General features: G+C 39.6%; 3 protein-coding genes across 4 annotated transcripts; 1 reads left to right on the top strand and 2 right to left on the bottom strand.

The window, feature by feature from the left end:
- The first annotated feature begins 2 nt into the window (after nt 1-2).
- Nucleotides 3-7,295, top strand: LOC115589186 (cyclin-dependent kinase-like 5). Its single transcript, XM_030429940.1, has 11 exons — nt 3-121; nt 976-1,149; nt 1,753-1,947; nt 2,266-2,450; nt 2,539-2,651; nt 2,757-2,896; nt 3,165-3,253; nt 3,532-5,658; nt 5,769-5,862; nt 5,942-6,095; nt 6,714-7,295. Exons 2-11 carry the CDS (start codon nt 982-984, stop codon nt 6,830-6,832), a joined length of 3,384 nt encoding a protein of 1,127 aa, XP_030285800.1. The 5' UTR covers nt 3-121; nt 976-981; the 3' UTR covers nt 6,833-7,295.
- LOC115589187 (probable serine/threonine-protein kinase nek3) lies at nt 7,218-9,819 on the bottom strand. Its single transcript, XM_030429941.1, has 3 exons — nt 9,165-9,819; nt 8,073-8,230; nt 7,218-7,832 (listed from the first exon to the last, which is right to left on the bottom strand). The coding sequence occupies exons 1-3, from the start codon at nt 9,238-9,240 to the stop codon at nt 7,584-7,586; spliced, it is 483 nt and encodes a 160-aa protein (XP_030285801.1). The 5' UTR covers nt 9,241-9,819; the 3' UTR covers nt 7,218-7,583.
- Nucleotides 9,820-12,231: 2,412 nt separating this feature from the next.
- LOC115590621 (ATP-binding cassette sub-family G member 2-like) lies at nt 12,232-26,042 on the bottom strand. 2 transcript variants are annotated; one of them, XM_030432061.1, is made up of 20 exons: nt 25,834-26,042; nt 23,915-24,128; nt 22,831-22,918; nt 22,625-22,755; nt 18,799-18,858; nt 18,312-18,426; nt 17,926-18,078; nt 17,317-17,474; nt 17,011-17,113; nt 16,828-16,876; nt 16,632-16,733; nt 16,432-16,530; nt 15,412-15,557; nt 14,706-14,788; nt 14,451-14,540; nt 14,104-14,228; nt 13,862-14,016; nt 13,121-13,210; nt 12,959-13,017; nt 12,232-12,755 (listed from the first exon to the last, which is right to left on the bottom strand). In XM_030432061.1, the coding sequence occupies exons 3-20, from the start codon at nt 22,885-22,887 to the stop codon at nt 12,599-12,601; spliced, it is 1,932 nt and encodes a 643-aa protein (XP_030287921.1). In that variant the 5' UTR covers nt 22,888-22,918; nt 23,915-24,128; nt 25,834-26,042; the 3' UTR covers nt 12,232-12,598. The 2 variants fall into 2 exon arrangements, with proteins under 2 accessions (XP_030287921.1, XP_030287922.1); XM_030432062.1 differs by having other exon boundaries at nt 23,915-24,048.
- Nucleotides 26,043-26,984: the final 942 nt, after the last annotated feature.

Raw genomic sequence — 26,984 nt, 5'->3', positions numbered from 1 at the left:
GGGACTCAAGTTGTCTTCTCCAGTGACACACACACACACACACACCCACGAAACGTTACTCCAGTGTTTACGTTGATAATGGAAGTTCAGCGATTAAAACGATAAAGGAATTCCACACAAGGTTAGTGTGTGTGTGTGTGTGTGTGTGTGTGTCTGTCTGTCTGTCTGTGTGTTAACTTTCATCACTGCAGCCGGTTGTTGTTTGTGTTTTGTTGTATCTGTTGTAATAATTCTGATAATACTTCTCACCACGCCAACCTGTCTGATCTCCAGTGACACTGTGAAGTTAGAAGCTCATCACGTCTCCAATGAAAGACCAAGTATTCAGATCTGTTATTCAAGTATTAATAACACACTGTACAAATACTCTAAATTACGTTACAAGTAGTTACAAGTAGAATTGATAAGGCTACTTCAGTAAAAATATTCAGTATAATCACTAAAATCTAACAATTTAACAATTTAAATGTCTCCTTGACTTCAATTTCTTACATGACTGTTTTTTACTTTTACGTTTAGATTATTCTGTTTATCTGTCGTCTTATCTTTTTTATTATATTGTTTAATGTTATAGTCTACACATTTCGTTCTTACATGCTTTATCATTTTATATAGTTGTTTTTTCCTGTTACTTAGGTTACTTGTTATCTTTGCTTTTTAGTTCCTCATCGTCTTTTTAAAAGAAATATTTCTTCTCTGTTTACTTTCTAAAAACTGTGGATTCAGGTGATGGTCAGATCAAAGTTATTGAGTATGTTTGTTAAAATGTTTGATATAACATGTGTTAATGGCACAGAAGAGGAGTAGGGTCACTGTAAAAGACAAAAAAAAAAAAGCTATTACTTTTTTCTCAGACTTCTGAAAGTCAGAACTTGGAGAAAAAAGTGAGAATTGTGAACATTGTGATTTTTTTTTTGAAGTGACCGTATTTTCCTTCTGTAGGTTTGTATAAATTTCTTCTCTTCCTGTGTTTAGTAGCTAATGGAACGCTACGAGTCTCTGGGTCTGGTCGGGGAGGGCAGTTACGGCACCGTGTTGAAGTGCCGTCACAGAGACTCCGGCCGCCTTGTTGCAATCAAGAAGTTCGTGGACTCGGATGACGACAAGACAGTGAAGAAGATCGCCCTGAGGGAGATCAAGCTGCTGAGGGTACCCGTCAATCAATCAGTGAATGTCAAGCGGGAAACCTGAGCGAAGGGAAGCACAAAAGCAGCCTGTCAATCATAAAACAAAGTCCAAACAACTGAGAGTCATATTCTCACAGCTGCTTTAAAAACATGACAGGAGAGGAAACAGTGGAAGTCTTAAAACAGTGTTGGAGCATGTTCAGAATAAAGTACAGCAACATCAGTCCTTCACTACTGTGCACTCAGGATGTGGAGAAATAACAGTTTTGATGTTATGTCAGCTGCACAAGATGTCTACTGAAGTTAACATGCAAACCTGCTAGCCCCAACTTGTCGTGACTCATATTACTAGTTTGTAGTGGCAAGAGGTGACGGTCTGATAACCCCACGTAGTTTCAGCAGGGAGAAGTATGTCAGTGGTTTCACCAGTCAGTAGCTACAGCCATGGATAGCTACAGCAGTTAGCGGTACTCCATGAAATGCTGCCCACTTTTTGTTTGCAGCGACCTGTGACAGGTGGCCAGATCTCACAACCTTTAAAGTAATGTTGGATGGATGTTTAACCATGTCAAGTTTCAAATGTTCTCAAACTTGTATTTCTGCTCTCATCTTTTTAAACATTAAGCAACTGCGCCATGACAACCTGGTGAACCTTCTGGAAGTGTGGAAGCGTCGTCGCCGCTGGTATCTGGTGTTTGAGTTCGTTGAGCGAACACTTCTGGATGATTTGGAGCAAAACCCAAATGGACTGGACCTGAACACCAGCAGGCAGTACCTGTACCAGATCCTGAGGGCTGCGGCTTTCTGCCACCAGCAACATGTGAGTGTGTTCGTGTGGAGGCACAAGAGGATTACGTATTTAAAGGATCCTCCTAAATCTGTGCTGTGTTTCAACTCAAGTAAGTTTCAAGAAAGCTGAGCAAGTTAAATGCTGCAGTACTGAAGTGATACTTAGCTGAGCAGATATAGTTAGCCAGCCAATTATCTGGAGTAATCTAAACTCAAGCTCTTTCAGAGTGATTTCTGATGAATTGATTGGTCAGAAACAAATGAACCATGTCTTCAAGAAGCGCTGATGACCACCACTAGGGTTGCCAGAGGAAGAATCAAAACTTGCTCCTGCATCTTTCCTTCTAAGGTCATCCACCGTGACATAAAACCAGAGAACATACTTATCTCTCAAGGGGGCGTGGTTAAGCTGTGCGACTTCGGCTTTGCCCGGACCATGACATCGTCCTCTGAGGGGGGTGTCTATACGGACTATGTGGCTACTCGCTGGTACAGAGCCCCTGAACTGCTGGTGGGGGACACCAAGTATGGCAAGTAAGTGTTAGCATGCACACCTGAGGATGTGTTAGTGTAGACTGTCTGTTGATGAAATGTTAATGTGTGTGTCTGTCTGTGTTTGTAGACCTGTAGATGTGTGGGCGGTGGGTTGTCTGTTAATAGAGATGTTAACAGGTCAACCTCTGTTTCCCGGAGACTCCGACCTCGACCAGATTTATCACATCGTCAGATGCTTCGGTAGGCACACATACAAACATTTGTCAGATCAAAATATGCAAAATCTCCTCTTTTGAAACTCAACACAACTGTATTCTTTTGAGTTCTCCATTTTTTCTATGCTAGGTAACCTTACAGCTCATCACCAGGAGTTGTTCTACAGGAATCCTGTGTTTTCTGGAGTTAGACTGCCTGAATGTTCTGGCAGGGTCCCACTGGAGGAGCGCTTCCCCTCAGTTAACACCACCGCCTTGGACCTGGCACAGGTACTGTTTAGTTTGTGTACTGACTTAAATGTCACAATACAAAAGAGCTGAAAAGTCTTGAGGATGCATATTTAGAGTTTAAGAAACTGAGAACCTTTGGCGTTAACATCGAGTGGACATTGGAGGATTGGCAGCTTTTAATTCTGGTACCAAAACTCTGCCACTTTATCTGTATTTCTTCCATTTGAACTTTTATTTATCTTATTCACTTTTAGATCCCTCGTTAGACATCGCTATTACCTTTGTGTTGTTGTGTTGTCTCTTTCAGAGTTGTCTCCAGATGGATCCAGAAAAACGAACTCAGTGCTCAGAACTGTTAGAGCACCCTCTGTTCACACAAGATTCTTTCCACATCAGGTATTTGTGTTTATGCTAAATAAGTTCAATAACAGGCAGTTAGAAATGTTCACTGTTATGTGTAGTTTATCGATACAAACATACCATAGATGCATCCTTCAGAGCTTCTTGTATGAACTCGAACCTGAATATATCCTGGCTTTTAGCTACATTACCTAGTCTCCCTGTGGGCTATGACTCTAAATGTAAAGGAATCCAACCATGAATCAACAGACTATGGTATAGTCTGAAATCAAGTTACTGATCTGCTGCATCTATCTACCTATGTATCTAAACAGGGTTTTGGATGAGCTGAATGCTAAGATCCAAAAGGACCACAGAGAAAACTCCACCCTTCCTAAAATAGCCAAGACCTCAAGACGGGAAAAGGATGAAGGGGATGACAAGAACCGAAGAGGCAAAGACAAGAAACAATCAGAGGACATGGATGTGAAAGTCAACAAGGAAAAGGAGAAGAGAAACAAGGAGAGTGGAGAGGAAAAAATACAGAAATCAAAAGGCAAGCTACCTTTAAAGACCCCTAAGACCATTGGGAGTCCCTTAGAATCTTTGAGCGTTAAGCAAACCAAAACATTAGGCACCAAGAGTATCGATAATGCATCAAAAACCATTGTGGCTATTAGAAGTAAACCGGGAAAAGCCATTGGTACAGAGCTCAGAAAGGACCCTGATATTTGTAAACTTGCTGAAACCCCTACTTCAGATTCATTGGAGGCTTCCAAGAATGCAACAGATCAAGTAGCTAAACCTAAACATGGGGAAGTTGCTTCTCCAGAGCCAAGGAAGTGCCATTCGAAAAATATGGATACAAAAGACAGAGATTCAACTGGCTTGCGTTCTAGTTGTTCCAACAAAAATGTGTCAAGTAGGACTGAGAAAGGTGTGATGGAGATCTGGAGGTCTAAATCCGAGCCAAGTCAAGACTCTGGGAAGAGCCAGATCAACTCAAACACAAAAGTTTCCAAATTGTCTAAAAGCTCAACCACTGATCATCCGAATGAGAGTCCATCTCGAAAAGCTTCTTTGAAATCAATCATTTATCCTGCAGGCGCCAACTCATCACGGAGTATAGGTAAAATATCCTCTACAGAACACCCTGAAAGTGCTGCAACAGACATTTACGCAACAGGGTTGGCACTAAAAGCGTCTCATCCATCGAGTAGTGACCACACAGAGGACGCCACTTCAACTACCCCTTCTGTTGCCAAGCAGTGCAAGACAAATTCTACCTCAGAGCATCAGAACAATCATTCAAACATAGACACAGAGCCAAGAAGGACCTGTGAATGTCCCCAAGTCTTACCCTCAAACCCCAAACCATCTAAAACTACCTCAAACTTTGGCCAAAAAGTGACCACAACCAAATCACCCTTGTCCACCAGCCCATCAAAGACTCTTACCTCAAGTCTTTCAGAGCTCCCGTCCACAGTTTGTAAGGAGTCCAGTCCTGCCCACAGCACTACAACACTATCTAAAGAAACCCTTCAAACTGGCTCATCTTCACATATTAAACCCACATATAACACACGCGTACCCAACATGCCTTCCAGGGACCTTCCAATGGACCCAATCAAAAATCATCAGGATAGTTTAAATACTTCAAACCAGGACATCAATGAGGATCCTGGGTGCTTGAAGATGAGTCTGGCATCCAAAATAGCTGCAAACCACCCTGGGATATCTAAGTCTTTTGAGCCCTGCAGCCTCCATGGGCAGAGTGTTTCCAAGCACAAGATCACCACAGAATCCAGAACCTCAACCACCATGCCTATTGAAACCCCTAAAATCAGCACACCAGTAGGGACAACTATCCCGAAAACGTTGAAAGTCTCAAACAAAGAGAACAGAGAGGATTTTGCGCTTTCTATGTCCATCATTGCAACAACCAAAACTTTGGTAAATCAAACCTCAAAGGTTTCTAAAAGCAAAAATATTGAGCAAAAGAACAACAGCAGTGAAGATGAACCTAACATTAAATCCTCAAACCCCTCTCACTGCAAATCTTTGATCAAAGGACCAAAAGCAAGGCTTGGCTCTTTTACCACCACAACAATGACTCAGAAAACAACATTTTCTACAGAGACACGAAAGAAAACAGGGAACCCTGAAAGGAATAACACAACAAATATACCGACCTCATTCACTTCTACAGTGACTCCAGACCACAAGGCTTCAGCAAGAAGCTCTGTATTTCACAGCAACACAGACATTAACGAGTTTGATTTAAGTCAACTCCATTACTCTCCACCACCTCCTCCTCCTCCCCCTTCCTCGACTCCTCTACTCCTTCCTCCATCTTCCACACCCCTTATCCCGTCCTTCTCTGTCGTCAGTACTGACAGCCCAGTCTCCAGCGATCAGCTTAACCCTGGGGCGAGCTTCCATCCTGGGACCCTCAGCGTTTGGTAAGTTCTCACAATGCACTACAATAGAGTACTTTTGATTGAAATTACAAAACTACAATCAAATGATGTGTAGTTGAACACATGGTAGAATGTGTTTCTGTGTATCGCAGGTGTGTAGACAACCCAAGGCATCATGGTGGCATTACTAGTCGGCTGGCCCAACAGTCTCTGTCCAGTTGCATTACAGGATCATTCACTGCACAGGTAACCCTGTTTGTTTCAGTTACAACAGAGCGTTAAACATACATATGCTTATTCAAGGTAACCACTCTCCCTCTTTCAGGTGTCGCAGAAGAGTCTGATCCCGGATCATTCCTTCCTGTCTGACCGCTGTAACCATGGTAACAGCGATGGCATTACAGTGGCCAAAAGGAAGTCGGACATTCACTTACCAGATCTGAAAAGCTTGGTGCTGCCAGAACTCAGAGGAAGAGAAGGTACTCACTCAACAGTATTTACACATGCCATCATACCTGCAATTTAGCAAGTAAAAACAAACACATTGCCCCTGATTCATTTTGAAAACGTATAGATTAAAATCCAGTCCTTCTGGTAACTTTATACCTGCTGACACTTCCATTTCCCAGGTTTCTTCTGTGTTTCCTCCCACTGTGTTGTTATGCTAAGAAACTCAAGCTGCTTAAGACATATACAATCTTAATGGTATTCCCCTCCTGTAGCTGTACCAACCTATTTGGGTGAACAAGGGTTTGAAAATAACAACAATCCCTCAAGAAAACAACCAAAAAACTCCAAAACATTTTAATGAAAAGCATAGTTTCTGCCTACCCAGCGATTTTTGATTCTTAACCAATTCACGGACTACATACATGTTAGCTATTAGCTTTAACATAAGAATAATGACGATTAATTGAAGAAATATGTACGGTAAAGGTGCTTAAGTAAATAAGTTGTTACTTAACATGGATTTTGTTGTCAGTATGTAAATGGATATGCTTGTTTGTAGTTATCGCGATGCACTTAATATTTATTGATATCTGACTTATTAATCTAACTGGTGGAAAACTAAAATAAAGTGATAATTGTTTTCTCAGGTAAACATGACAAAGGAACTTCCAAGGATCAAAGGAAAGAAAACCATTTGGCTCCGTCTGTTCGTCCATCAGAACCACAGCAGCACGGGTACAACAGTACTGATTCACACTCACCCTAAGAAAAAACCCATTTCAGACTCCTTTCTTCTATTGGTACTATTGTTATCACACTAACATAACAAAAACATTTTATGGTTCTAACTTTACAAATTGGATTCTCTGCTTTTTTACAATCCAAACGTTCGATTAATGGAAACTAATAATCAGCAGATGAATCCAGAATGAACAAAAGACAGTGCTATAAACAAACTGGTTATATTGACATGTCAGTGTTGCTGACGTCAGTCCTGAAATCAAAGACATGTGTTGCATTCAAGTATTAAACACAATTATGATGTAAATACAAGAATGAAATGATGATCTATGAACATCTTTAGTCAAAACAGAGATGGAAAATGTCTAAAAAATGTATAAACCACAGTTAATCAACAATTCCAGGTTTGTTTTTATTATTTATATTACATCTTTTTAAAACAGGTCATTAACATATGAATACATTTTAAATAATGGTTCAACAAACTGTGTTACTGCAATTGTCTTACATGTAATATAAATAAAGAAGCTTTTTTAAAGTGTTGATCTTGATTAGTGACAGCAGCAGCAGTAAATCAACATTCACACATCTTAATACTTTAGTGCACAATATTCAATAACAACATATACAATATTACAATGATATCGGAAGCTACAACATTTTTTTGGCTGACAAATTTCATGGTTGTCTTGGGATTCGTAAAGTTTTCGAAGAAAAACCCTTTCAGGAAGCAAATTTTCTTAGCTTTGTTTAACAACTAGAATTTAAAAATGCCATTAAGACTCGTCACTTGAGTCTGAAGATGACGAACCTGTATTCCTCCGACCAACTATTCTATGCCGCCTTCTGGCTGCTTCATTGCTTTCAGATGAACTTTGAACCCTGCGAGGCTGAGAGATAACCCTGGGTAGAGAACCACCTGTGTGGCGTCTGCTGTTGGCCAGGAGGTATTGCAGGAGGATGTTGATACTGGCGTGGTCGATCTTCGGTGGTGGTCGGGTGGCTGGCTTTGTGGTCGTGGTCACCTGATAAAAAATTTTATATAACACAGGGAGGTTAAAGAGGGCCAGTTCATTTGGGCACAGAAATGCATTTCAAAAACATTTAATCACAATGAGGTTGAAAGTAACATAAATTTTATTTAAATAAAATCAGGACTTTGGAGGAGTTTTTATGTTTTCTAAAACTGCAGGTTCTATGAGGCTACAATCTGGATGTTTACAGGACAAAGTGAAGCTGAAGCTCATCCTTCATAATGTAATTACCTTCCTGGTAGTGGGTGTGGTTGTGGTTGTAGTTGGAGTTGTTGTTGGAGTTGCTGTCGTGGTGGTTTGGGGTGTGGGGAGAGGGAAAATCCTACAGCAGTCCACAGCAGAACCGTCGATTTCAGGAAGATCGAAAGTCTCCAGAGAGTTGTCCGGAGCTGATGGAGGGATGTTAGAAGTTGTTAATGTTAAGCACTTAACAACAGAGATAACAACAGCTGGAGATATCTGATTTGCCTGTACAGAGTCATGTGGTTACTCTAGGATTTAATAAGCTTGTGTTGTAATTTAATACAATTAGTGGTGGACAGTGATCGATGACAGTGAGCCAGCTTAAAATGATTCATTCTGATAGAAAGATTAGTTGTTACCAGTTATTTAAGCCCATAAACTGCCTGTTATTACTGTTGTGTAGCTAACTGTAGCATCTGAAAAAGGTGTGTTAGCTCGCCTTTCATTGTGTTAAAATACAACCTGCTGAGAGTTAAACAGATAAATGCTGATTATAATGATGATAAACTTTAAAATGACTTTAACAAAAACAGCTCATACCTCAGAAAACAAAATGTTTGAGCCCCAGTCATTTAGCGTTTTGCTAAATGAATGGTTGTTGGTTACGTTGGCATAAACAGATATTTCCCTCCTATAAACTAAGTCTAAAACACAAATGTGTGCAGATTTAAATAGTCCTCAAGTTTGAGAAATCTTGATCCTGTTAATTAGTGGTTTGTTGTGACTCTTTATAGACTAAACCAGCAAAGAATCTTAACGGTAATTATAACAGGACATATTTGTCTCACAGGCAACAGCTGCCTACATAGTGTGCTTCCTCTGTTTCCTTTACACTCCTCAACAGTGAACCTCTGACTATGAGTTCAACAGGTGTTGTCGTCCTCATGTGTCTGCTGCCATCTGAGCTGTAGGTCGTTGTTGCATATTTCATGATGACAGGTCTAAGGTGTGTTTTACTTTTGTCTTTTGACAACACGGTAATGAATAATAAAAACAGGTCCAATCAAGGCAACAGTTTATCTGTCACGCTGCAGATTAAACTAAGATTCACAAATAGATTCTCCAGATATTCGTACTCACCAAGAGACGAGTCGATGCTCTGAACTCTGAGGAAGAGAACGATGAAGACGGACGGGGCTGTCCACCTGCAGAACATGACTGTAGATGGAGAGGACGGCAGCTGAATGGTGAGCAGTTAAGAGACAGACTGCAGACTGACTGAAGACGACCTGTGGTGGAGGTTAAAAAGGGAGTGAGGGAGTGAAGAGGAGGGAGGAGAAGTGAAGGAAACCACTGATGATGTCTAGACTGGGAAGTTCTGTCTGAGCACATCTGATGTGGTTTGTGGTTGTGGAGTTGCAACACAGTTAATCATCGCTGCTTTTAAAAACTTACTAGTACAGGGAAGGTTTACGGAGCAGCGTCAACCACCAGCTACACCCTTCTTCACCACACGTTTCACACTGTGGTCACCTGGGAGCTGTTTTCCATTATTGCAAATTACTTTCCAGAAGATCCGTCTCAAGTTTACATTCATAACTCATAACAAGTTATATTTCACACAGAGGAAGACAACAGCAACGTGGTGCTAGGTGGCTAGCAAAATAAGCTAACATGCCTTTGTAAACTGAAAAATACAGCTTCAGACTCTTTAGTGTTTAAAAAGGAGAATATTGCTAATTGTTAAATGTGCACTTGCTGGCCACATACATTGACATGCTCAAAGACTGAGACTAAAGCTAACATCCTAGGTAAAATGTTAGCATGCTCGCTAGCTGACGATCCATGTAAACAACACAGTGCAGTGTAGAACTATTACGTAATCATTCAGAAAGTGTCAAATCAAACTATTTGTCTTAGTAATCACACAATTCAGCTGCTTTTATGTCTGTGTTTTCAAACTGTTTAGTTTTACATGGTGGCTAACATTAAACCCTGTTAAACCTGGATTCCATTTTGTGGTGTAATGCTACAAGACGTTAACAGGCTTTCTTTTTAAACCTTTCGGGGGGTGAACAGCTTTTTTTTTATGATGCTGATATTTGCTGGTCTTTGGAGAAAGCTGCTGTGAAATTAATCTGAAAGTAAATACTAACTTTCATTGGAAAACCAACAAATTTCAGATTGTTCTGTGTTTGTTCCTGCAGGCATTTCATTTTACATTCATTTTTAGGTTTATTTATCAAAATATGGAGGATTATTTCCTGATATCAGTGTTTTGGTTGCAGTATGTTTATTTAATGACTCAGTGTGACTGAACTGTTTTCATTTACACCTTGACATCAGCTGTTTTGGAGGTTTCTTCAACCTGGAGTTTCCCTGGCGGGTTATTAAATCCCTTTAAGCATCTAACTTAATCTCATAACAGCTTGCGTCATTTTATTGAAGCAGAAATAATTGAGTGATTACATGATGAATCAAAGAGGAAACACCAGCATGATGTTATGATTCAGTTTGTCTGGGATCCAGTCTGCACGTCTCTCGATCCAACACGCAGCGTTGGAAAAAGTACACAGAAGATATATATCGAGTAAAAGTTATCATGTAAGAATATTATTTTGGTCAAAGTGAAAGTCAACAAAGCCAATAGCACTCAAGTAAAAGTATCTGATATTAAAAGTACTTAGGTAGCTAAAGTAAATTATAACCTATTTGGCTCTGACACTTCATGTAATCTGCAAAGTTACTAGTTACAAGTTATAAAGGGCAGTAGAATAAAAGTACAATATATACCTTCAAAATGTTGTGGAGTGGAAGTATTGAGAAGGAGAAAATGGAAATACTCAAGAAAAAAATATTTTTGGAGTCAGTACTTGAATAAATGTACTAAGTTACATGTAACTTTATATTTACTTTTTATATGTGCGTTTTTTGTCAGCATCGAATTTGTGTAAGAGTAAAATAATGCTCGAGGGCACATTGAGCAGTTTATGGAAACAGTTACTCATTAGCTTCACAGGAAAATCTCCCCCAACACAAGGTGTGTGCGTCTCACTCTACCTGTTACTCAACAGCAGGTGAGATTTCCTCACATCACACACACACACACACACACACACACACACACACACACACACACACACACAATCATGCTGTGACTGTTTATAACCACAGTTGCTATAGAAGCGAGTGTCGTCTTACACACACACGCACACACACCAGTCAGCTGTCGAGCTCTGATCTAATCTTGTGTGTGTGTTTGTGATCCTCACATTATCTCATATCATCCAAACAAAAGGCACGTTGTTCTTTTAGCTAGCAGCGTAGCTCTCTGTGGTTAGCAAAGCCACTCAGTTCACCACCTTGCTTCAGACTGAAATATCTCAACTTATTCTTGTTGGATTGGAATGACATTTGGTACGGACATTCATGGCACCCAGATGATACATCATACTGATTTTGGTGATCCCCACATGTTTCCTCTGGCGCCACCATGACTTTTAAATGTGTGGTTTCCAATGACCTTTGTCAACAGCTATTAAATGGATTAACAGGACTTTTGCTTTGGACATTTATGTTCTTATTTCAGATTAAGATTTCATTAACTTTTCATGTAGTGCCATCATTAAGTCAAAATATGTCCAATAATAAAGATCTAATTCGTAAAATAATACGTCTGCAGAGCTTGTATGTAAAAAAATGTACAGAAGAAAATTATCTCGTCCTTAAAAACATGATTGTGAATTTATAATTTGGCTCCAAAATGCTTGACAAGCCAGCAGTATGACACTGTTGGTATCATGTGATATCGATGTTAATCAGTGATCAGCACTCATTGTAGTTACTAGTTTGTGGGAAAAAAGTAATAATGGGTTCACAGTACTGCTCTGATGAGCTAGCTAGTGTTAGCAATTTAAGCTAGTGCGATATGAACAAACCGTGAGACAAGGTTAGAAAATTGTCCCAAGTGGACTTTGAGTTTACATTTATTTTGTCATAAAACTATTTACACGGTCAATGTTTAACTGTCCAGTTCATAAAAGTATGTGTTTCAGGCTGCACCAACCAGTTTTGACCAGCAGGGTTAGTAAATGAGCTCATTTCTGTTTAAATAATGTAAATTATGCTGAAGTCACAGATGAGAGCAGGACATAAGATATTCACAAAACCAGCTGAAATTAAAATAGAAAAGATGCTAACATCAGAATGCAAATTCAGTGTTTCATTTTATTTAAAAAAAATCATAAATATGACATTTTTGTGTTTTTGCGTAAATAATCAATTTGTTTGTCTCTGAACTTTAAAGTGCAAAACTTCTGTCACAGTTTTCTGATTGGATATCACACTGAAGTGCTCTAGTGTCAGTAGGGAGTGCATCAAGACTAATAACTTCCACAAACAAAAAAATGTTTTATTTTACAAACATGTGATCAGTGTTAGAGATCTGGAGGATTTAAGTGTTAATGGTAATGAACAAAATTAAGATTTACAAACAGTCCTGAGCTCCCACCACAAGTCTGCCTCTCAGACTGTATCAACATGGTGGCAATGATGAAGATGAAGATGATGAAGGTCTAGGTGAACTTCCTGATGAAGCGCAGTTTGAGGTAAGCGATGGTGAGGAAGCAGATTGTCATGATGCCCAGAGCCATGTGGTTCTGCCACAAGCCCCAGGTGGAGTAATCCACACCCTGCACCTCCAGGAAGTCCTCCCCTGTGCACCCGGAAACACTGGAAAAAGGTTCCCCCATGAACAAGACGACCAAACAGAACTGATGTTAAAATTTCTGACAATCAAAACACCACAGCACAAATAACCATGGCAGGAAGCTGTGGGGGTGTCATGTGCCATGCAGCCCAGCAGGTGGAGCCATGACTGTAGCCCAAACACGTGTGTGTGTGTGTGTGTGTGTGTGTGTGTGTGTGTTTCTTACCGAGTGGTGACGTTACCCGTACAGAAGTCCAGCCCAGTAAACTCATTAGCCAGTAGAGCCTGAAGATACAAACATCATCATCATCATGCAGCTACAGGAGGTGAAAACATAATTGTAGGTGTGTGTGTGTGTGTGTGTGTGTGTGTGCGTGTGTGTACGTACACTGATGCCATATCGTGGTATACTCAAGTATTTTAACCAAGCGAGCCAGCTGGCGACGGAGGGAAGGTTCACAAGCAAACCGGCAAAGATCTGATGACGAAGACACAGAGAGAGTTCACAGATGAGATACTGATTAGGTTTCATCCTTCAACATACCGGTAATAACAATAACAACAATGGAGTCAGCAGATAAAAAATTAGGCTGGATTATTATTATATTATTTATAATTAAAAGTAGGGATCGACCAATATGGATTTTTTAGGGCCGATACCGATTTTTTTTTCCATCTGCCTTAGTCAATGACCGATACGGACTGTCGATTTTCCTGAGCCGATATTTGGAGCCGATACTACTTTTCTCCCTCAATTTACACCATAAAAATCACACAATGATGACAACAAATGTTACGAGTCTCAATTTAAAAAGAAAAAAGTAACATTAATCAGAAGTTAAAAAAGATGAGGTAGAACAAGAAGTAAACAATATTTAACAAATATAAAAAACAGGTGAGGTAGAACAGTGCTCTGTGAAATGCTGCCACATTGGATTGGTTTTCTGCTCTGCCAATTCTTGCAGCGTCTCCAGCAACATGGAGCTGCCTGTGGATGCGTGTCTGTCAATACTGCCGGATCGGTGAATCAACAGCCTTATTGGCTGATGCCAATACACGTAAAAAATTGCCAAATCGGCCGATAATATCGGCTGGCCGATGTATCGGTCTGTCACTAATTAATAGTTACCATCATGAAGACGCAGGCGATGGTCATGAAGATGGTGGCGATAGCCACCACCGTCTGGTCGGCTGAAATGGCCAGAGCCATGGAGGTGGCCGTGTAGGCGACCAGAGTGACGGTGAACATGAAGAAGAAAAAGGCCTCAGCTGTTGGTTTCAGACCTGCACACACACACACGCAAATGTAATTTCTTGGTGTTTAATAACTGGAACATGAGGCATTTGTAACATGTTGTGTCTGTCTCCCACCGATCATGAAGTACGCCACACAGGAGAAAACAAGGGCGGGGATGGTCCTCAGCGTGATGATGTCAGACAGGATCTTGGACAGGAAGTAGACCGACACTCTGTAGTAACCGCTGATGTACTCGTGACTGATGGGAGACAGAAAAATACATCAAGAGATTTATTAATAAATCTCATCAGTAGAGTCGCCCAAGAGGCCGCTGTTCAACTCCAGAGTGAAACCAGAAGCTGTGAGTTCTTTAAACTTAACATTTCATGTACGGTAGGTGCGTTTGTAACTTAAGATATGTAATGTAGTTACTTCCACTCAAACCCTGATGAGTGTGTGAATATTTGTGTGTCAAACCCACATGAAGAGTTTCCTCTCCGTGATGAAGAGTTCGGCAGATGACATGGAGCTGAAACACTGATTCACAGTGATGAAGAAGAGAGCGCCGAACCTGAAAACCATCAACACTCAAATGTTAATCAATGTGCAGCTCTCACCACAGATTGAACAGAGGTGAGATCTCTCACTCTGTAGCTAAGATACAGTGTGTAAAGAGATGAGAAAAAATGTTGTTAAAATTGTTTTGTTTGCACCAGAGTAAAAGTAGAATAGACACCTGTTCTGTTGTCCACTGCCATCCAGCTGGACGTCAAAGAAAATGGCTCCGACCACCAGAGCGAGGAACAAGGTAACAGCCACCTGGACAGAATAAAAACACAGTACAGGCAATGACCAATACGAGAAGCTGTAGTGAAAGATTGGCAATGCACTGGGCAAAGCAGTAGTCGAACATAAAACGTCATAAAAGGACAGATGATTGTTCTTTTTGTACAGATTATAGCATTGGTGATGCTTGAGGATGAGTTTTGTTTCCCTCAAAGTGAAGTCAGACCTGGCTTTAACATGCTTCTCTCTTCCCCAATCAACATCCAAATGTACATGTTTATTTGCATTGTTATATTTGCTGAATATAAAAGAAGACCCAAATAGTTCAGGACTTATCTGAGACAGCGTTTCATAAAGTTCATAAAGTTACTTCTGACTCACCAACTCACAAAGTTGAGCGTTTTAAAAAGGGAGTCTGGGACATTTTCTCAAAATGCTTGAAATTTCTGAAGTTGCAGTTCCTTTTATGGCCACTAGCTGCTGCTCCAATTACATTCAAACTACTTGATTTGATTTTGATGTTACATGATTTTGGGAAAGACTTCCTGGATTTAGTGATGGACAAAGCTAAAATAAAACATACATTGAATATATTCCCTGAAATGTAAGGTTTTTTTCTGACAGTTACACTTTAGACATCAGCTCGATGTTCCCACCTGAGCGACGGAGGTCTGCGGGTTCAGCATGAGGTTGCGGAACGTTCTCTTGAGGACCCATTTGAACTGGGTCAGGAAGCTGGTGTTGTAGGTGATGGTCCTGGAGGGACGAGTTGTGGTTATCGGCTTACCCTGAATGATCCTCTCTGAGGGAAACAGAAGGAGTTTTATTTGATATTAATTCACCTAAGTCATCACAGGATTCTGTCCTCAGTCTGAATTTTATTTCAGAAAATTTCTTTAATCTAATGAACAGTGACTTCACCAGAGACTGAAAAGTTTGCTTAAGCCCAGAAACTGCAGCTGTGAGTTGCACCTTTAAATAGAGCGGGACGTTTCCCAACACCAACTTAAAAGGGACAGTGTGTAATATATCAAGTAGTTAGCGCTATCTAGCTGTGAGATTCTAAATTGCAACACTCCTTTGCTCACCCCTCCCATTCGAGACGTTCCGGAAGCTACATTGGCCCTGACGGACAAGAAAGTCATTATCAAAATATGGACTCTTTCCCAACAGCGTCGAGTGTTTCTGCTGATTCAAGTAATGAGGTAAAGATGTAGTTAGTTAGATGTTAGTTAGTGACGAGCGCTTTCACTGAGCTCCCTCTCAGTTCCGCAGTCAAGCTAGCTCTGAGCGAAGAACACGTTTAGCCTTACTACGTAGTACCACGTAGTGCTTTGTGTCCCTCTCGGCAGTCCGTAGTTTTTTTAAAACCGGAAAGACATGGCAGCCTCCATAGAGCTTGGCCTTGCCATGTATATTCAGATAGGTAATTCTTCGCTCAGGAGGAAAAGTCAGATTGTTGGCAGAGGTAATTGTACACCAATGAGGACTTACTTATGAACGAAGACTTTGATTTGAGTTTATAAGTTACCTAAATCGTTACACACTGTTCCTTTAAACTCTGTAAATGATCAGCTGGCTTTTCTTTCAAAACACCTTGAGGAGATTTTGCTGCAGCAGATTCTGAAGATTAGGTACTGAAGAGATAAACTCTGTGACCTTGTCATTGTACGTACCCAGCTCTGCTTTGGTCTGTCTGTAGTAGTGGCAGTTTCTGTATTCCTCTACCAGCTTGTCCTCGATCCCCCGTTTGGACCCCAAAACAGACTCTGGATCTGGAAGGGAAGAAGGAGGCATTCAGGATTGTCCACCGAACTGAACTCATTCTCCTCAGCGCAGGAAACTGTTTTAATGCCTGTTGGTTTTCAAATCTGACCTTCGTAATCGCTGCTGCTGCTGAGGGCAACAGCGGTTGAGTCTCCATTAATAATGTCCAGGAAGAAGTCAGCGGGGTTGTTGTGGGCCTCACAGGTGTATCCTGGGAAATTTAATTAGGAGCAAAATTACATGACATCAGCTTTGCGTCGGGCTGTGTCATTATTATTGGATTAAAGGTGATTTAAAGTTTCTACCGATGTCTGAGAAATACTCCAGAGCTGTCTGAGCCGGACCGTGGTAAACCTGATCGACAAAACAAGTGAGAACAAAGTGACAAGGAGGTAAGATGGAGAGGATCAAGGAAAAAACATGAAACAGAAACAATAGAAAAGATGGAGACACTTTGAATGTATGTTCATAAGCAGGTGGTGAGGCACCTGTTTGCCGTTGACCAGCAGAGTGAGGTTGTCGAATAGACGGTAGATGGAGTATCGAGGCTGGTGGATGGACAGAATGATGGTGCGACCGTTGTCGGCCATCCTGAAGGAACAGGAAGACAAACATGAAAGATTCCTCCTGAGTAGGCGTGTAGATTTTAACTTTGGACAATTTGTTTAATGAAAAGTGCTTCTCCACAGCAATGCCAGCTGTGGCTCATGGGTAATAGTGAAAGCAGGAACCTATAAGATCAAAACTAATAGTAGGAATGTACATAAGATGGCAGTATTTATGTGTGTGTGTACCTCTTGAGCAGCAGCAGCACCGAGTTAGCGGTGCTGGCGTCGAGCCCTGTGGTCGGTTCGTCCAGGAAGAGGACGGACGGGTCAATTATTAGCTCCATGCCGATGTTCGTCCTCTTCCTCTCACCGCCGGAGATCCCACGAATCAGCTGGGTGCCCACCTACAACACACACACACACAGTTTGTACTTGTATACTTACCAGGACCCTCAGTGATGTAACACATTCCCCAACCATCATTGCAACTCGTCTTCCTCTCTACTCTCCCTGCCCATTCAGAAATGTTTTGGCCTGTCTATTTGTTGGTTGGGTGGTTGATTGATGGGGTTGTTGAGTTGTTGGTTGGTTGATTGGTTGTTTGAATTGTTGGTTAGTTGGTTTGTTGGTTGTTTAAATTGTTGGTTGGATGGTTGATTGGTTTGGTTGTTGGTTGATATGGTAAGGAACCCTTTTTTGTTGCTCTACTCTCATTTATTTTTTTAGTCTTTATCTTGTCTCTCTCTCGGTCTGATAACAAACTGAATCATCAACTCCTTACACTCGTTAGCTCAGTCGACTCGATTCAAAGACTCCTTCAGTCATTATATTTTGTCACTCTGTCTTTCTCCTCACCTTGGAGTCGGCCACGCGGCCCAGTCCCAGCTCCTGGATCAGTTTTTCAACTTTTTGATCTTTCTCCTTCTGAGAGATGGACGCTGGGAGACGCAACGCTGCAGAGAAGGTGAAGTTCTCTCTGACCGTCAGAGTTCCCATCACCACGTCGTCCTGGAGACAAGAAACCATCATTTTATTTCGAGGATATCTTTAAATATCAGTTGTTATTTTTGGTGCTGTGACTTTATGCGACTCGAAGAAGCTGCTCTTATTGTTGCGGTCACTCCCTTCCTGCCCCGACCAGGAAACTCTGCTGAATCAAAGCCATTCTATTGGCTCCTATCACAGAGTTGGCTCCTGTAAATATCTGACTTCCTGTCTGTGTTCCTGTCCGTCTCACCCACCTGCACCACATATCCAGACAGACACTTAAAGTTTGGAGGCTGAGGAGCTCCGTCGATCAGAACTTCTCCTGTCAGGCCTGCCGGGTCCTTCCTGGCTGCTAAAACATCCAGGAACCTGAACAACAAACATCAGGTTGTTTCATTCATAGAGAGGCTTCGACTGTCCCTGACCAGGGTCTGAAACGCCCTTCATAATCACTATACCTAATAAAACAGCTTTATATATGTAACAGATGTGCGACAATCCCATTTCTCACTGGACATATGCCACTTTAAAAGGAAAAGTTCACACCAAAACAAAAATTCCAGGTCATTATTTACTAAAAAACTATCAAGCAGTAAACACAAAATGGTCCCATAGAGTCTCAAATAACGTCTTTTCAGGTCAATTTGGGATCTCTGGGCTTCTGGAGACTTGGATAACAGCAGTATGGTTTCTTTCCATTTTAAAAGCACAGTACTCAACATCACTTTCTGTAACACTCACGATGACTTGCCGCTTCCTGTCGCGCCCATGATGGCGTTCAGTCCGGGCTTCATGGTCCCACTGAGAGACAGAAAAAGGAATAAAAACACGAGCCAAAAACACAAGTTTTTATTATTGTACAAAAACAGAAGAGGGGAAAAAAGCCTAAACTCAGAAACTGTCGCTTTTATGCTTCAGGTTTTGTACAGATAGAGAGTGACACCAGGCATAACATGTTTTAGAGGAGACAGAACCAGGCTGTTTTATGCTAAGCTAAGCTAGCAGTCTACATATTGCTAATTCATCTCGCCTCTCATGATCAGATGTTTGTAATGACGAGGCAGTTTCACTTCTGTGTTTCTGTGAGGTGACCGTTGGTGAACGTCGTGGCTCCACGTTGTCGTATTTTTTGAGGAACTGAAAGTTTCTTTGTCGTCGTGGTTTCCCAGACTGAGTAAATGTTTTGAAATAGTTTGATTCATCTCTTGGTTTTTTCGCTGAGTCAGTCTATCAGCTCCTTTATTCAGCAAATTAATTTTCAACACTTGAACATGACACTGCAGTTTTGTTTTGCTTTGTCGCTTCTTTTCTTTACGTCACTTCTTTCTCATTCTTAACCTTGCTTCTTGTTCTTGGTCTTTGTTCTTCTTAATGTCTCTTTTTTTTCCCTTACATCCAACATAAATCTGGCTAATTCTTTGGTACAAATATAAAATCACAAGGCTCTGAAAAGCTTTTAATGTTTTTGTCAATGGAAGTTTAGTTTGTGACTCTTGTCAGTGATTCAGTTAAACCCAGCTGCACATCGTCTGTCATGAGTCAGCAGGTTTTATGCAACACCACTGAAAGCATGACGCTGCAGTTCTGTTTCGCTTTCTAATGAAAACATTTCCACCCTCTTTTTCTTTTCATTAATATTTTAATATAATATCTGGTTTCCATGTCTGTCTGTTCTTCCGTCTTTTCATTCCTTCTATCCTTCCTTTTCTAGCTTTCCCAATTCTTTGCTTTCTGTCTTTTCCTTCCTATCGCTTTTCTTTTCTTGACTGTCCGTGTCTTTTTCTGTCTCGCCTTCCTTTTCACTCTTGTTGTCTGCCTTTCTGTCTTTCCTTCCTACTCGTTCTTTCCATCTCATTTTTTTCTTTACGTCTCATATTTTTAATTCTTTTTTTGTGATCAAATTTTTTATTTTCAATTATTGTTGTCGTCGTCATCATCATCATCATCATCATCATCATCATTATTATTATTATTATTATTATTATTATTATTATTATTATTATTATTACCATTATGCATGACAAACAACAAACATGGCCCTGGACAGGGGAACGTGCCGAGGGAGCTTGAGAAACATTAGCAACAAGGAAAAACTAAAAAAATCTTTTTAATTCTTTCATTGTCTCCTTTCTGTTCTTTGCATCTTTTTGTTTTCCTCTTTCTGTCTTTACTCATCATAATTATGAGAAAGTGCTTCTCGTCGTAATCTTTGTCTCCATTTTAGATTGGATTAGATGAGATTAGACTCAACTTTATTGTCATTGTGCACAGTACGAGTAGTTGGTTCAAAACTTCAGTCAAACAAAACCAATCTGACCTACATGTCAATAAATGTGTTTTTTGAAGTAATAGCTTAAAATCACGAGGCTCCGAATGATTATTTGGAGGTTCAACATTCACAGACGAGTCAAAAGTCAATTCAGTACAGAACACAAGTATCCAGCCGGGTTCATCCACTCCTGTATTCAACCTACATGCTCAAAACAAATATTTAATTTCCTGTCCCCTCGTGATTACAGATTAACAGGAGCTGCTTTCAAACTGGTGTCAGGTTCGAGGCGCTCGGAGAAGATTTATGTAAAAATAAATTATAAGATGTTTATGTCAGGACAGACATCATTAACAGACTAAATGAAGCAATGTATAAAAGCATCTGAACAGGCTGCACACACTGACCCAACCTTCACTTTTGAGTCAATGATTACACACTGAACAATAAAATACCAGAGATACCACCCACTATAAACACACACACACATACGCTGAACTTTGGCCGATTGCTTTTTCATAACAATCGTACATAATCAAAGACTTTAACCATTTTCATAACGAAGAGCAATCAAACACTTGAAGTCAGGTGCTATAACCTCTGTGTCTGTTCACTCTTCACCTAGATGATCCACTTTACAGTTTTAAGAGTTGTCAATCCACAGCCACGATAACAAACATTTGAGGACGTAAATGCTAAAAATACAACCGTGTGAACACAAGACTAAAAGGCTGTATTTATGCTAAATGCTAACACCAGAGTGCTAACATGCTGTTTTGGTTTAAATAAGTTTGGGATGTTTTAGTTTTTCACTTGATTGTTTATTCTATGACATATTTGTTTTTTCATCTCTCACTGATTTGGAGTAGTAACATATAACAAAGCTGTGGATCTTATCTCGGCGTGTTCCCACCTTCCGGAAATGTTTAGATCCTTACTGTGAAAAATCTAAAGTTTGACCCGGTGTGTGTTTTTCTGTGAATTAAACACTCTGAGGTTTCTCACTCAGAGGTGTTCCAGAGGTCTGGAGGCAGCGCAGCATCCTGCCACTGGGTCTGTTTGTTGGTTTAAGCTGACAGCCATTGTTTTCTAACGAGCTGCTGAATGTGTGTGTTTGGCACGGAGGGAAAGTTGGGAACCTGAGTTTTTTTGACAAAGCAAATTTCCTTCCCTTCGCCTCCAAACATAGTGTGTGAGTGTGTGTGTGTGTGTGTGTGTGTGTGTGTGCTTGATCAGTGTGCGCCTTGATCGTGTCACGTTTGCCTCCCAGGTGGGCTCCTGTCGGCACGTAGACAAACAAACACACAATAACCCCACATGTCGACCGCCGCCTCTGTCGGTTTGCTCGTTGGGCGAAGTAAAGTCAAGAAAATGTCTTTACATGAGTTCAACTTTCACACACAAATTTCAACCCATGACACGTTTGACCTTTGGGAAAGCGACAAACCAACCAAAATGGAGAAAGCTAGAATCCTAGCTTATTAGCTGTGTTGCACACATCAAGTTTTATCCAATCGCCAATGGCCATGTATAAACTGCTTTATATTTTAAAACAGAAACGGTCTTTTAAATGAACTGTCTGAAGTTATGATTCCATTAGCGACAGAGCTAACAAGCATACTAAAGGTTTGTCTGTTTTAACAATAGCTGCTAATGTTAGCTCACTGGGCAAACAAACACTATTTATAATAACAACCAAGTATTAACTGAAGCTAATTTTAAGCTGACTGGATAATTTTGTGGGGTTACTACAGGTTTGTTAGCAAAACACAAACATTGCTATGTCAGAGTTTGAGCTAACTTTAGCAGCTCTGTCCTGCTCTAAAAAGAACTTGGTTGTGTCTCTTTAGATCTCTTTTCCAAAACCACAAACACAAGAGCAAAAATGTAGAGAACAGATTAAACAATATGTTTTTTTTGTTTTAATGTTAGTTGCTAATGTTAGCCTACTACTGAAAATAGTAACCAAGTGTTACCTCTGAAGCCAACTGGAGCAAATTATTAGCTAACAAACAACATTATTTTGTTGGGTTAAGGGCTTTGTTTACACGACACAGTCTGTACTCGTCATGGCTAATTGCTATATCAGAGTTTAAGCTAACGTTAGAAACTTGTTGTCAAAGCAGCGGCACGTTCCCGAACACAACAGCTAGTTTCCATCTTCAGTCTTGTGTAGATGAAGATGAAGTTTAGCATGTAGCACTGTGATATTAGCTTTGCACCACACAACTTATTCAAAAGACACAGAGCTTAGTTAAAACAGCTGTTTGATGACTGGGTTCATGGTTTTTCACTCACTTCAGGTCGATGAGGATGTCTTTAGTCGTACGCTTCTTCCGACACAGGAACCCTCCTCCTTGTGTTACCTTGTAGTGGATGTTGTGAAAGCTGACAGTGGCGCCATGACGCTCTTTGCCCAAACCTGCAGACTGAAGAAGAGTTAATTCACCCAAGAGTCAGAGTTTACAACATGTGTGGTGTTAGCATAAAGAAAATAAAGGTACCTGGTGTTTCAAGGCTCCGTTCTGCCCGAGCTCCATCGACACCTGGCTCTCGTACATCCTCTCCCTCGTGCCTCCTAAATTCAGAAGACTGAAGAAACATTTTATTGTCAAGAACACCTCAGATGAAGTCCTGTCCGGTTGTGCCTGGACGGTAACCCAAGACCAGCAGAAGATCCAACCCTAACCACATTGTACATGATTAGCCAGCTAGCCTTCAAGCTAGATGAGCTGTTTAATATCTAAATGTATTCAACCTTTTTTATATTAATTATAAAACTTGCTAATGTATTAAATATAAAATTGCTAATGAATTAAACGTGAGCTTTAGATAACATAAAAGCACCACTGATTTTGAAAGGTTCAAATTGACAGACAAGCTTGCTAAAGGTGTCAAAGTTGTTCTGTGTTACAAAAATATAGCATTAAAAAGATAAAAAAAGAGGTACTGTCAGCCAAGATTAATGAAATGATGAAAAGTTAAAGCGCTCGTTACTTGACAAAATGCTTCCAGTGACTGTTATGTTAAAATTGTCAGACTGTTTATACTGATCCATCAACAGTTGAGCTGGTGTAATGTCTTGTTTGTGGGGTCGTAGATGTTTAACGGGAGTTCTTATAGTTCTTATACGCATATGTACTTTTCTTGTCTGTTTTTTTCAAATCCTGGTGTCAAATATTGGTGAGTTTTACCTCTTTTAGCCTCAAAGACTGATTTAAATTCAACAATATTCCAATTTTGGCGGAAGTGCTGACAACTTACAGACATCTGTCCCTGACAAGAAGACAACACACAAAAACGACGACCACAACAAGACATTATATGTTGTAAGATTGTTTTTTCTATGCAACATGTTAAAGATGAAGGCAGTGGAGTTTAAGTTTAAAACTACATGAACTCTGCTGAAGCTGAACATCCCATTGAACTCAACTAAACTTTAGTTTCACAACCTATTTCTGTTCTACAAACAAACCTATTCAGTCAGAAATGCTCTAATCTCTCTGTGGTTGAACCTGATGTCGATTCATGTCACTGACTTCAGACTTCAGATTCACCGAAAGATGTAAATTAGAGTTCAACGCTCACCTGCTGAAGCCAGAGAGTCGCTGTGAGACGAGCTGCTGAAGGACATCCAGACGCCACAACACTGACTGTAGTGATCGATGTGTGTGAGAGCAGCTGGTTCAGTGTTCAGTGTGAGTGTGAGCCCTGTTTTATGACTGAAGGCATGATAAGAGAAGTGAGGAGGAGGAAGGCACGTGTGTGAGGCGCTCTCTCTCTCTCTCTCTCTCTGTTACGCCTATAAGGAAGAAGTGTTTACATGACTTCACCACAGCAGAGGTAGTAAAACTGCTCTGTTAAAGTCTTTCGTTTACAACTGTACTGAAGTACAAGAACAGATAATCAGTGGCATGTGCAGACAGTAACAGAACTGCTGCTGCAATCCTTGAAATGAGAAAGGATTTATAAAAAACAGTCAATAAATACATAATCTTAAAATACTTGAATTGATTTTATAATTGATTATATTTATACATGCCGTTTAAAAAGAGAAATTCATAACTTGAGATCTACAGATGAATACAAGTCACTTTACTTTTAAATTAATATGACTTTTGTGTACTTTATACAACACTTGAGTAAAAGTAAAGTTATTGTAATAAACTTTGGTAAAAGTAAAGGTCACACATATGATTAGGATATGAGTAAAGGTCTGAAAGTATCTGATATTAAATGTACTTAAGTATCATAAGTAAAAGTAACAAGATATATATATTTATATGTGTGAACATTCTGTATATCCACTGATATAATAATAACTGGAATAACTAGAATAGAATACATTCATTCAAAAATATGCAACGTGTAATCTACAAAGTAACTAGTAACTAAAGATACCAAATAAATGTAATTAAGTAAAAATGACAATATTCGCCTCCAAAATGTAGTGAAGTGGAAGTATAAAGTAGCAAAAAATGGAAATACTCAAGTACAAATACTTCAAAACCATACTTAAGTAGAGTCCTGTTGAAAATACTCATTACAAGTAGAAGTCCTGCATTATTAAATGTTATCAAAGTAGAAAACGTGTATAGTTAAATATGTGCAGTTTAAAAAGACAAATTCATAACTTGAGATCTATAGATGATTAAAAGTTGTGTGTTTTTATACGATATCTTTACTTTTACTTGAATTTTACTTTTGTGTACTTTATACAACACTTCAGTAAGGTGATGATATTGTAATAAACTTTGTTAAAAGTAAAAGTCACCCATACGAAAAGTACATGAGTAAAGACCTTAAAGTATCTGATATTAAATGTACTTAGGTATCATAAGTAAAAGTAACAAGATATACATGTGTGCATATATTCTGTATACTTTATATCCACTGATTATTAGAATAACTGGAATAACTAGAATAAGATATGTTAATTCAAAAATATGCAGCGTGTAATCTGCAAAGTAACTAGTAACTTAAGATACCAAATAAATGTAATGGAGTATAAATGACAATATTCGCCTCCAAAATGTAGACAGAGATATTCCTGTAGTAAAAGTCATCCATACGAATAGTAACATGAGTTAAGGTCTTAAAGTATCTGATATTAAATACTTAAGTATCGTAAGTGAAAGCAACAAGATACATATATTTACATAATGTGTATATTCTGTATACTTTGAGTCCACTGATCACTAGAATCACATGAAATACATTAATTTGAAAATGTGCCTGCTTGGCTCTGATGCAGTGTGTAATCTGACAAGGAACTAGTAACTTAAGATGACAAATAAATGTATCAGAGTAAAAATACCAACGTCTGCCTCCAAAATGTAGTGATGTTGAAGTGGAAGTACATCAAAAACTGTATTTAAGTACTGTTAAAATACTCATTACAAGTAGAAGTCCTGCATTATTAAATCTAATCAAAGTAGAAATAGTGGCTGATGCTCCTATTTAATGTTAGAGCGAGTAAGTGAAGTTGAAAATCTTTATTTACTTACAGCTCAGGGTCTTTTTTTACGCAGCTGACACATTTCTGTGTCTGTGAAGTGGTTGGACTTTGGATGAAGGATGTAGCGGGAGAGGAAACACTGGATCACTGGAGCTCTCAGTGTGGACTCTCCTCTCCAGATCAATCATACCATCAACAGCTGCTCCCTGATCACCACGGTCTCAAACACAAAGTCACTCTGAACGGTAGATTGCTGGTGTCTCCACTAAACTCTCAATCAGACTGGAAACAGGTGACGTGTGATTGATTCCACCTGGATGTTCAACACATACACACAACCTCAGGTCTCTTCTGACCAATCAGGAGCGAGGATACATGAGAACAAATCTTCTTTAAATGACAGTAAAGTGCAGAAAGGGATGGATATATAAATTTGTTTCAGCAGCTTGAATGTTTGTGTGACTATATTGATTGTTGATTCTGGTAAATGGACGAAAACTAAAAAAATTGTGTTTAGGTAATTTAACCAATAATAATACCAAGGTCAAAGTAAATAAAGACCCAAGATGTGTTTCAGTTTTGTGTCACCTCCATTTTGCTGTGAAAGCAAGATTTTACATCACAAGTTATTTATATCATTATCACTGAATAAAAATTGTTTTCTCGAGATATTATTATTATTTTCTTGAAATCTCAAGACTCCAAGTTGTAGCAGCATAAAATAGAAATGTACCTTATAATTGTACTTACATTCTTAGACTTATATTCCACCACTGCAGTGTGTCTCTCTAAAGGATTCGGTTTCAGCTGAAATCACATCTTATCCACGGTTCATTTAATAATTGTGACTTTATCAAGTCTTTTTTGTTTTGTCTCTCTAAATATGTGAAAAATATGATGAAACTTAAACATATAAACATTTAATCTCTTCCTTTTGCATTGGAGCAGCAATCTATGTTTAAGGTGCATGAAGTGATCTCCATCTGCTGGTGAACAGTGACAACTACAACACCACTGATGGAGCGAGTCCTCCTCCATCTTTTCATGTTTAATGTCAAACATTTTGACTTTATTCATGATTCTAATCAACTTTAAAAAGCCAAAATACTTTCTTTTACTCTTTTTACTTTTTTATATATAAGTAGCTATATTCACACATGCACAGGAAAGGATGGTAAAGGAAAGGGAAGGAAAAGAAAA

This window comes from Sparus aurata, chromosome 10 (genome assembly GCF_900880675.1).
Source record: "Sparus aurata chromosome 10, fSpaAur1.1, whole genome shotgun sequence".
NCBI classification, from domain to species: Eukaryota; Metazoa; Chordata; class Actinopteri; order Spariformes; family Sparidae; genus Sparus; species Sparus aurata.
Note: the sequence above shows the minus strand (reverse complement) of the source record. Positions and strands in the feature narration are given on the sequence as shown.

What these genes read in the sequence shown, in the direction of transcription:
- LOC115589186 (XM_030429940.1), top strand. Translation starts at nt 982, where the DNA reads ATGGAACGCTACGAGTCTCTGGGTCTGGTCGGGGAGGGCAGTTACGGC. An exon ending in GGGGACACCAAGTATGGCAA is followed by an intron (nt 2,451 to 2,538) that starts GTAAGTGTTAGC and finishes CTGTGTTTGTAG; the next exon opens with ACCTGTAGATGTGTGGGCGG. An exon ending in AGAACTCAGAGGAAGAGAAG is followed by an intron (nt 6,096 to 6,713) that starts GTACTCACTCAA and finishes TTGTTTTCTCAG; the next exon opens with GTAAACATGACAAAGGAACT.
- LOC115589187 (XM_030429941.1), bottom strand. Translation starts at nt 9,240, where the DNA reads ATGTTCTGCAGGTGGACAGCCCCGTCCGTCTTCATCGTTCTCTTCCTC. An exon ending in GAGCATCGACTCGTCTCTTG is followed by an intron (nt 8,231 to 9,164) that starts GTGAGTACGAAT and finishes TCCCTCCATCAG; the next exon opens with CTCCGGACAACTCTCTGGAG. An exon ending in CCACACCCACTACCAGGAAG is followed by an intron (nt 7,833 to 8,072) that starts GTAATTACATTA and finishes ATTTTTTATCAG; the next exon opens with GTGACCACGACCACAAAGCC.
- LOC115590621 (XM_030432061.1), bottom strand. Translation starts at nt 22,887, where the DNA reads ATGTACGAGAGCCAGGTGTCGATGGAGCTCGGGCAGAACGGAGCCTTG. An exon ending in GGAGTATTTCTCAGACATCG is followed by an intron (nt 16,734 to 16,827) that starts GTAGAAACTTTA and finishes TAAATTTCCCAG; the next exon opens with GATACACCTGTGAGGCCCAC. An exon ending in ACGGGTAACGTCACCACTCG is followed by an intron (nt 12,756 to 12,958) that starts GTAAGAAACACA and finishes ACCTTTTTCCAG; the next exon opens with TGTTTCCGGGTGCACAGGGG.